The sequence below is a fragment of the Copadichromis virginalis genome, linkage group LG23, assembly GCF_057382275.1.
Source record: "Copadichromis virginalis isolate Kocher_CV1m ecotype Utaka linkage group LG23, C_Virginalis_male_GT1.1, whole genome shotgun sequence".
In the NCBI taxonomy this organism is placed as follows: Eukaryota; Metazoa; Chordata; class Actinopteri; order Cichliformes; family Cichlidae; genus Copadichromis; species Copadichromis virginalis.
Genome location: NC_140639.1, coordinates 6,711,412 through 6,722,424, shown reverse-complemented (window position 1 = coordinate 6,722,424; position 11,013 = coordinate 6,711,412). Strand labels below are relative to the sequence as shown.

Below are 11,013 nucleotides of genomic sequence, written 5' to 3'. Positions count from 1 at the left end.
TTGCCTTTGCACACAAAGAAAATTCTGAGGTGTTCTTTATCTTCACATGTGCATGATATAAAATAACCAGTGAGAGAATGTCACCACGTCTAAAGTAACCATGGTGAGGCAAATATTTAAATCCTTAAGTGGAAGCACTATTACCACACAAATACTATTAGTGACCAATAATTCAGCAATCTTAAGATTATAAACAAAGGATAATTATAGGCTGGATGTGAACCGCATTGCTGGCTGGAGCTTTTGTGTGGAATCTGCCTGTTCTTTGTACAGACACACAATGGGACACACCTCTAAAAGTGGTTGAAAACAGCAAGTTTCAGATTGGTGACAGTAAAATTGTGAGATTAAGAGGACTGAGGTACAACTGGAGCAGGTTGAGAGGTTGAATGGGTGCATTGGAGGCTTCAACCCCTAAACTGGGAGAGTGCATTCAGCAGATTACAGGTTCTGAAGTTCAACTTCTGAAGTCTCTGTTGAGAAAAAATCAAGTTCTATGAACATCTACAGAAACTAAGGGATCTGGTTAAACCACCATTACAGCCAGTGAAGGTTTTACTATGCTAATATGCGCTTTTCAAAGAGAAATCTGTGTTACTATATTGCTTTTTGGCCATTGGACCCCTCTGCAGCAGCTGCAGGTACAACAAGAGAGCACTGAGCACTGTTTTCACAACCTAGCATGCCCCAGCTGCATGCTTACCGCATGCATTTGGTACCAAACCTCAGATCTGTTGTGCTGGCGCAGTTAAGAGTGTTATCCCATCCCTGACACATCTGACGAATAAGCGGAGTAAACGTTCTCACGTGTTTTGTAATGAAGCATTTGGTTTCTCTTTTTTCTCTTTGTGAAAAGAAACCAAAGCTCGAGGGGGAGTTAACAAATCGATCAACTGATTGTTACCTGTAAACGAACTACAGGTCAGCACAAACAACTGAAGACATGGAGACATTATACAGTGTCCTCGGGTTAGAGTGGATAGACTTCAGCAGCATTTTCTTATTCCTGTGTGTTTTTCTGCTCCTGACTGATTTTTTAAAGAACAGAGTGCCGAGAAATTTTCCTCCTGGACCCTGGGCACTTCCTTTCATCGGCGATCTTCATCGCATCAGACCTAGTAGACTTCACCTGCAGTTCGCAGAGGTATGACACTATACATAAGAATAATATGTTATATTAAACAAATTGCTGACAGGTTAAAGTAACACTCTAGTTTGACCGCTTTTAAAATACACATTTATTGTTTTCATTAGAGGATTAAACTTAAAGATTTTATGCTAAGTTTAGAGTTTAAGATGAAGACACCAGGCCTGCCCAATAAAGTCGCTCTGCCTCATTAACTGAATTGTACTGATACACTTTAAGTTACACTAATCAAATGTGCAAGTTATATTTTGTTATTCGATTCGCAATAGCTTTGTGCTTCTGTAGGTCAGACTGTTCATTCAGCAGTTCATGGAGCTGGTTTTATAACATTACCGACAATGAAATAATGTCACTCCTGCTTTGCTTTTGCAATCAAACACAAACATTTTTGCATTTCTCTGCGGTATGAGTGTGCTATGCGTGTGTAGTTCTAAATCTGCATAGCGTGTTTAAGTGTATGGAGGGCTTGGAGTGTCAATAAATACATTATTAAATATTTAATTAAATGTATCATTAATGAATTAAAATGTTAAATATTTAAATAACAAAAATATTATTAATTAATACAAAAAATAATTAAAAATGAATGAGTTATTAAATTCTTTAAATGATGATACTCGATTTTTAAGTAATTCTTTATATATGTAATTATTTTCAAATATATATTTTTACATATTTATCATGTTGGCAATCACCTTGCAGCATGTAAAAATGACCTTGGATTTAGCCTTAAGCATCATTTCATTTTCATTTCAGAACTGTAGCATGTTATTTATATCCATAAAAGGCAGGGGCGGCTCTAGAAGGGTGGCATGGGGTGGCAAGTGCCACCCTAAAATGATCCCTTGCCACCCCAAGTGCCACCCCAGTTTTGCATATGACGGTGTTGTTTATTAAAATAAGATAGCATTAACAGTTTTTATCGTAGTTACAGTCAACAGTGAATATAAATGCTAAAACTGAATATATTGGATAGTGTTCCACCCCTGCACCATTAACAAATGGTTCAGCCCATAGCAGGACCAGCTTTTTTCTTGTTTTCAGTAGCAAGCCATGCTTATGATTGTGCCAGAGCACATTTTAAACAACACCATGGGAATTTTGGATTTTACACAGGTGGTTGGATGTTACACTCTGGAAATGGAAGGAAGGTGAGTGTTATTAACCCTCCGTGGTCCACGGACACGCTGCACCTCCAAATCACATGACTATTTTAAGCTGACATAGCAAAAAGCTGCAGCCATGCTGAGTCTCTATTTCAGCCCACATTGAAAGTTCGGACTTTAAAGTTTTTACATTTTAATTACAGGCCAGTAAATCCAGAGTTATGATAATATATATAAGCCATGCTTTTTTTCTAAATACTGTCGTTACGTTTTTGTGTGTGTGTGTTTTAAGCATTTTCTAAGGACAGCGCGAAAACGGTAAAGAAAGGGAAAAAAACACCTCTTTCCTATCGGTGGAAAAATGTACCATGTCGACCAATTTAAAAAAAAGTCAACATGTGGGATTTGGTTGTTTGGGAAGAGGGAAAAGTTTTGGGAATGACGGTAACGGCAGCGAGACAGAGCAAGCGAGTGAGGGAGAGTTTTTAGATGTGGGAGATTTGTGACGTTTAGTGTGGAGTGTATACTTAGTGTATTGTGTTGTCTTGTGTAGCTGTTCTGTTGTGTAGTCGTTTTGTTTTGTGTGTCAGTGAGGGCACTAATGAATGTCACTAAGGCACATTTGCAATGTAAACACTGTCACTAAGTAGAAAACCAGCAGAGTGATACACCTCCTGTTGTCAGGCCTGCAGGTTTATCCCTGTGCTGTTCTCCTCTGTCTTTTGGTGGACAAACTTTTTTTTATTGGCACACATCATTTGTGGAGCATCTTATTGCAACACCTGATTGTTCTCTCACTTTAATTTTAGTAATATTTTTAAATGGTTGTAGAAAATGAAAAAAACAAACGGCAGGTGTATTGGCTGCATTTTTAGATAAATAGTTGTATATGTTTACAAAATGAAAAATAAATGAACAATTTATATTTGCATTTCAAGTTATAAAAATTTACTCAACATGTCTGTGGGGTTTTTTTACAGTAAAAAATACTACTAGGATTTTAAGTTCTTTGTGTGATTTCAGATCAGTAATAGTACTATTAATAGTAATAATAGTACTAATGCAGTATGTCAGTGAAAAAAACAACTAAATTCAGTTGAGCTGAAAAGAATGATACCAAACAAGGCAAGGGGGAAAAAATAAAATGAAACAATTTGAGGGTGAAATACAAACCGAAACTCAAAAGGAGTCAAAAATGGCCGGTTGTATTTCAGACCTCAGTGGGTTAATCCAACAAATCATGAAAAATTAGGTTTAAATTTTTGTTCATGACAGTGCAGATTTCTGACATTTTGTGTAATTTAAGCTGTAACAATGTGATTGTTTTCTAACAAAAAACAGTGTGAAACTTAAGTTAGACTTGTGTTTGTAAATGAACCACCCCATGTTGTGTAGCTTTCTGGATTTTATACTTATTGGGCTACATATTTATTTATTATACAGGCTATACAGTACATAACATCAAAACTCACATGTTTTATGTAACTTAAGTGTGTAATTATGTGGACTACAGACAATAATTAAGTTATAGACTATATTTATTTGAAAAATGTGTATACTTACTGCATTTGAATCATTTTAACCATATGTAACCACCTGCATATGTGTTTGGGGGGAAAAAAAGGCTTTGATTTTGCCACCCCCATTTGATTTCTTTGCCACCCTAAGAAAATTTCTCTAGATCCGCCCCTGATAAAAGGTGAATTATAAATGCCTTGCAACCACCTGGCAGTGGGTTAAAAAAAAAGATCAAATAAACAACATCTACCACCAGTGTGATTAGGATATTGTAAATTCCTGCAATAATACAGAGAAAACCCCAGAAACCATCAAGCACATGGCAACAAACTGCATTTTAGCAGAACGAAATCTCAAGCAGCACCAGGCTCGGGGACGGGTAACTATCTGCCGCGACTGGTTTGGGGTGAGGGGATGGAAACAGTACGAAAACATAGCGTGCAAGAGAGTCAGAGATGAATAAAAACGAATGTTTAAATGCAAAGCGATGTATAAAAACACAGTTGTCATCCTCACTAACACACCTGTCCACTTTCTGTGTTCAGTTTGCAGAGAAATATGGAAAAATTTTCAGCCTTCGACTCTTTGGTGGAAGAGTTGTGGTCCTTAATGGCTATAAGCTTTTGAGAGAAGCGCTGGTACAACAAGGAGAAGATTTCACAGATCGTCCCGCAGTACCCATATTTGAAGACTTATTTGGGAATAATGGTGTTTTTTTTCTTTTCCTTTTTTCCCCCAAAAGAATCTCATTAGCAGCAATTAGACCAGCAGCATCAGTGTGTGTGTGTGTGTGTGTGTGTGTGTGTGTCCAAAGGTCTTGTGATGTCAAATGGGTATCAGTGGAAGCAGCAGAGGAGATTTACTCTTCATACACTCAGAAACTTTGGTCTGGGCAAGAAGACCCTGGACTTTTCCATCCAGCAGGAGTGCCAGTATCTCACAGAGGCCTTTGCGGATCATCAAGGCACACACAAACACACGCACACACACTTAGAAATTGCACAAACATCATTACGCAACAAGCCTTTTACTGCCTCGTATTCTCATTGTCTCTTTATTCTACAGGAAAGCCTGTTAATGCCCAGCCACTGTTAAACAACGCCGTGTCAAACATCATCTGTTGTTTGGTATTTGGGGATCGATTTGAGTACACTGATGAGCAGTATCAGTCTATTCTTAATAACTTTACCGAGATAGTACGTTTACAGGGAACCACAGTGGCACAGGTAACCTCCTTTAAAAAGGCAACAACATTTATTAATCTTATTACATCACAACATGTCCTAAATACATGTCATATATAGTTAAGTAACAAACATCACCTTATTGAATTCAAATGTCTTGATCTAAAATTTATTTTTTTTACTGAACATCCATAATTGGAAAGTGTGTTAGTAATTATCTAGATTAACCTTTAATTTCAGTGGTCACTGAAACATAAACTGAGTGTATAGAATCACCAAACTGAAATGGTTTGTTGACTTTGCTCCAAAATAAGGTTTTGAAAGATTTAATTTTTCCCTGGATGTTAGACTTCCTTCAATATCTTTGGATCTGTGGAATTCCCCAACACAAGTTAATTCAGGATCCTTTTAGTACCACATAGAAATACACAAGTAGAAATGTCACAGTTGTTACCAGGCCATCATATAATTTGGTAACTGTCTTTCTGTTCTGTAGATGTACAACACAATGCCCTGGTTGGTGAAGTGGCTGCCTGGACCTCATCAGAAGACATTAACTTTAAAACGACACATAACTGATTTCATAAAAATGAAAATCAGAGAACACATAGAAAATTTTAACCCAGCATCACCGAGAGATTACATCGATGCCTTTCTCATAGAAATGGGAGAGGTGAGTGGTGTGCTGTGTTTTCCGTTTTGCATTTCAAATGAAATATGTCAACAGTTATTTATTCCTGTCTCTGCTAGAAGGAGGGCAGTGATTCAGTTTTTGATCACAGCAGTTTAAGTGCATGCACTATGGACCTGTTTTTTGCTGGAAGCGAAACTACAACCACTACTTTACACTGGGGACTACTTTACATGATCTTCTACCCTGACATACAAGGTGTGCATAATATCCACCATGCCTGCATACTGTGTAATCATCTTGCCATCACATATTGATTGCAGGTGGAATGAGAATTTTCTCCCCAGTTAACTGTGCAGCAGACAACACTCAGTTATTATGGCTTTTAAGTTTTTTTTAAGTCTCACTCATTTCAGTTTAGTTTTAGTTTTTTAGTTTATTTTCATCTTAAGCTTTATTTTTAAACTTGTTTCCTGTTTTCACTCCGCAGAGAGAGTCCAGGCTGAGATCGATGCTGTGATTGGTTCATCCAGACAGCCGTCTATGACTGACAGAGAAAACATGCCCTATACTGATGCGGTCATCCATGAGATCCAGAGAATGGGCAACATTATCCCCTTCAATGTGGCCCGCAGTGCAAGCAAGGACACTGCAATTGATAAGTACACAATCCCAAAGGTGCACAATCCACTAATAATTTTAGTGCCTTTTATTTTTCCAAGTCAGACTTTCTGGCTTAGCATTTTAAACCTCCAGGAACCAACCCAACCCCCCAAACATAAAAAGCAAATAAATACACAATACACAAATAAACGCCAAAACGAAACAAACAAACAAACAAACAAACGGACAAACTGTTGAAACAAGGTGATTACCACGTCCTTTCTAAGTATTCAGGAGATCCTACACTTGCTCTTCGACCTCAGCTTTGTTATTTGTCCATTTTGGACTGTTGTTGATACTTGATGATGCAAACATTGTTTATTTTTTTTGAAGTTGCACAAAGTTATAACTTTAATTAAGTAGCTGTTCACTCTAGTTCATACTAGTGTTTCAAGTATTGTATGGGAAGACAGAAATCATGTGTTTATGTGAGCTTGAACCTGTAGGTGAGTGAGTCTTTCGAATATTGTTCAGAAAATGATCTAAATTCCTGATAAATTAGATGCATTTATTATTAACTGTGGTTATTGGCTAAAATATATGGAAATGGGATATTTTGTGAGATTTAAATAAGAACAGAATGCAGTGATTTGTAAGTTTTATAAACCAACATGTAACAGAAATATATTAGAAAACATGTCAGATGTTTAAATTGAGATATTTTACTATTTCATAAAAACTATCAGCTTATTTTGAATCTGATTACAGAAACATGTCCTAAAAAGGTGGGATAGTAGAAGAGTCATGAAACAAAAAAATATCTAACAAATAAAACTCAAGACTGCCTAACAGCTAAATTCCTATATCAGAAAGGATGGGACATTTTCTCCAAAAAAGTCCAGCACCAGGTCTCCTCAGTTTGCAAATGAGTAAAAAAATGAGTAACAAGATGATATAGTACACAGTGGTAAACACGGTGTTGTCCCAATGAATTTTATTAGTTTAAATATCTGATATTTTCTCTTTCTTCTGATTTTATTTAATTTTTTTTATTTATTACACTTGTTACGACCTGTCTAGGGCCAGGCAATAACATGAGTGAGGCACTCGCTTCCTCCCCAAGACCCAAGCAGCCACAGCAAACAAATCCGTTCGTTATAATGTGATTTATTTACAATGTGGAAAAAAGGAACAACAAAACGGGAGTGTCAACACTTCAGGGTGAGCCAAGGCCAAAACAATAAACAAAACAAATCTACACAAATCCCGCACCCCTGCCCTTACCAAAACAAAACCCAAAAAATAAAGACAGAGTCTGAGCTCCTTAACTAATTCAAAACAGGAGAAAACGGGTGATCAAAAGAAACGGCAGCTCACCCCTACCCACTCCACTTCCACAACTTCTAAGCCGCACTGCAGCCAGCGGCTGCCACAGGTACACTGCTGGATCATGAGGAGAAACGCAAGGACCTCTCCCGCCATAGCACTCCAGTCTCCTTTTAATGGGCGGGTCCTCCAGCTGGGACCAGTCACGTCAGGGCGGTGTATCCACGCACCAATCGGAGCAGGGCCCTGGCACAGCTGAATTAACATAAAAAGATACATCACCTGCACAAAACAAACACATGAACATGCAAGTTCGTAACACACTTTTGATTATTTTACAATTTTAGCATCTCAGTTTTTTGTGTCATACTTCTTCAGGGCACCATAATCCTGGCTACACTTGACTCGGTCCTACATGATGAGTCAATGTGGGAAACTCCACACTCTTTCAACCCCGAACACTTTCTGGACCAGGATGGTAAATTTCGCAAGAGAGAGGCCTTCCTTCCATTTTCTGCAGGTTAGTTGGAAGTCAAAACCTTTTCTATTCTAAAAAGAGCAAAATGAAAAACCCATACTATGTCTTTCCTTGTAATCATCTTGCCACCACAATGTCTTTGTTTGTGCAATATTAATCTGTGATAAAAGTGACTATTTTATCTAACATAATAAAACTGTATGCTGTGTATTCTCAGGTAAGCGTGTGTGTATTGGGGAACAGCTGGCCAGGATGGAGTTATTCCTGTTCTTTGCCTCCCTCTTTCAGAGGTTTTCATTCTCTGCACCTGCTGGAGAGCAGCCCAGTCTGCAGTTCCAGCTGGGAGGGACTCGCTGTCCCCAACCTTACCGCCTCTGTGCTGTAACACGTTAAACCAGCAACTATGACAAAGTGAAAATGCCTGATTCTCAGCTTGATGAATCACTGTTTTATCACATTTATTATCTAATACAGTATCTACCCCTCTGTATTTTTCATATCTCATAGTGTGTGTAAAATGGGATTTGTCATTTTTGTTCTTGTCAGCCGGTATACCAGTTTTGATAAACTTTTACACAGTGAATCTTTTATATTCAAGTATACATTTTAATGTTAAACCAGCTAAAACTGAGATTAGTTTATCCTTTCATTCTGACATTAAAGCAAGTGAAAGCATGGACTGAGTCCCTTTGCTGGCTAACAATTTCATAGTATATGATACCTGCCTGTTCATTGCTTTTACAATTCTGAATTCTGTCATGTTATGATGAGAAAAGCTTGTTTCAAAGAAAACATTATAAAAATTTCCACTTTATTTGAAGGCTTATAGAATACTTGACCTTAAACAAATAGTAACTCTGAAAATTTGTCTCTTCTGAAGCTTGACTTTTCATATCTCTATATATCAGCATGTACCCAGTCAAAGTTTTTTGTTTTACCTGAACTGTGTTTGAAGTGAGAAAAATCTAGGGTGGCAAGGGATTCTTGAGTAAAAGTGTTATTGCCACATTTTAGAAATACTTCTCAAAACCAATAATTTAAGCTGTATTAAAATGAGCAGCAGGTGTGCCATGATGGTTGCAGTACCAAAAGAGTATCGAATACAGGGTATAAAGGACTTGATTTGCATCATGACTTCTTTGCTGTGGGGAGTGTTTGGGTGCAACTGGGCATCCAAATTGACACCATTAAGTTTAGGATTTTGGTGCAAGAAAGACCTCTGTACCTCGGGAGTATTGCTTCTGTTATTAGCTCAATAAGATGCAATACTTGAATGATCCTTTAGAAATTTGGAGTTCTGATTTTACAATTAGTTTTAAGATTTTATTGTGGACTTTTAAAGCCCTCTCTGAGCTTCCACCAAAGTGTATTTTAATCTGACATCGTACCTGGTCATAAGGTCCTCAGCCAAAACTCTGCTGGTCGTCCTATATTTTAGGTGAGAAACGATGTTACCAGGCTTTTTCTGTCAGGGAGCTGACAGCGAGATCACTTTTATCTTTTAAATTCCTCTTAAAGACAGATTTTTATAACCAGGCTTTTTCACGAGTTATTTTTATCATTTCTGTGTTTTGAGTTTTGAGTTATTTCTATGTTGTCTTTTCGCTTCATCAACTTTTTCATTTTTAATGTACTTTAATTTGATCATTCCTAATGAATTTAATTTATGCTGTCAGCATTCCTGTACATGTAAAAAGCCAAACTAAGGTCCTTTCCACCAGTTGGAGACAAGCTAACAAAAAAAAAGGAATGGTAGCCAAGTAGTACAAAACCCAGGGTGGTGATCATGAACATTTCTTTTATTTACAAAGAGCAGGATTGCAGGATTGCTCTCCCCCCGCTTCAGGACACCTACACCAGGAGATGCCGGTGCAGATACTGAAGGACCCGTCCCATCCTGGCAACAAACTGTTCCAACTTCTGCAATCTGGTAGAAGGTTCCGCATCATCCGGGCAAGGACAGAGAGACTCAAGAGGAGCTTCTATCCCCAAGCCACCCGGGCCCTAAACAAACACACACATCCGCCCTCTCACATCATCTATAATTGACTGAGACAGGACTCTCTTCCAGACACTCTAAACCAAGGCACAATGTACATTCCAAATTCCTTTAATTTTAAATATGTTTATATTGCCTATTCTGTAAAATAGTCAGATGTCTATTCATATTAATGTACAGAATTCACCTGCTTGCTGCTACTACTGCACATTCACCCAATGTATATAATATATATATATATATATATATATATATATATATATATATATATATATATATATATAGAGAGAGAGAGAGAGAGAGAGAGAGAGAGAGAGAGAGAGAGAGAGAGAGAGAGATAATGTTCTTCCTCTACCCCCCTCCCATTTCTGCACATGTCGAGGAGCGTGTCAGGCTACATTTCACTGTGTGTTATACTTGTATAACTATGCATGTGACAAATAAAGAACCTTGAACCTTGAACCTAAAAACAAGCCCAGGCCTTAAAAAACAACAACCAGAGATAGTCCAACATTATACACATAGGTGCAACAGTCTTAACACAAAGGTTCTAGGATTATGTCAGTATAACCGGTTATGTCTCACTGAGAACGGCTTTTATTGGATTTAACGCCTCCTCTACATCTGGAACAGGTTCCACAAACAATTATTTCCTTCTGACCTTGAATATTTTAATATTTTATGGCTATCACTGAATTCTCAACACATCAATAAGCAGAGGCACACCATTTGGGAGCATTCATGCATCTATAGTTAGGCAGTATACTGTATACTGCTACCTTGGAATATTATATAATGTGTATAAGTAGTACTGTTATTTCTAGTATTGTATTTCTTTTGGTCTCTTTCACAGCATGTCTTTGTCCTGTGTTCATCCCCTCAGCGGTCATGGCAGACGACCATCCCTCATGCTCGTTGACTGTCATTGAAAGGACTTAAATTGTGTAAATAAAGAAACGAAACTCAGCTGTGTTCTTGGAAGCTATATATTTTGTTTGTTTTTTGGCCCGTCCATGGTTGT

General features: G+C 37.7%; 1 protein-coding gene across 5 annotated transcripts; it reads left to right on the top strand.

Annotated features, from left to right (window-relative positions):
• Positions 1 to 698: 698 nt before the first annotated feature.
• Positions 699 to 10,219, top strand: LOC146680134 (cytochrome P450 2J2-like). 5 transcript variants are annotated; one of them, XM_085447714.1, is made up of 9 exons: positions 699 to 1,144; positions 4,317 to 4,479; positions 4,586 to 4,735; positions 4,837 to 4,997; positions 5,452 to 5,628; positions 5,706 to 5,844; positions 6,077 to 6,264; positions 7,894 to 8,035; positions 9,805 to 10,219. In XM_085447714.1, exons 1-9 carry the CDS (start codon positions 944 to 946, stop codon positions 9,873 to 9,875), a joined length of 1,392 nt encoding a protein of 463 aa, XP_085303840.1. In that variant the 5' UTR covers positions 699 to 943; the 3' UTR covers positions 9,876 to 10,219. The 5 variants fall into 5 exon arrangements, with proteins under 5 accessions (XP_085303840.1, XP_085303842.1, XP_085303839.1 ...); XM_085447716.1 differs by lacking the exon at positions 9,805 to 10,219 and adding an exon at positions 8,211 to 9,554 and having other exon boundaries at positions 4,317 to 4,453; positions 4,586 to 4,716; XM_085447713.1 differs by lacking the exon at positions 9,805 to 10,219 and adding an exon at positions 8,211 to 9,554 and having other exon boundaries at positions 700 to 1,144; positions 5,709 to 5,844.
• The last annotated feature ends 794 nt before the right edge of the window (positions 10,220 to 11,013 follow it).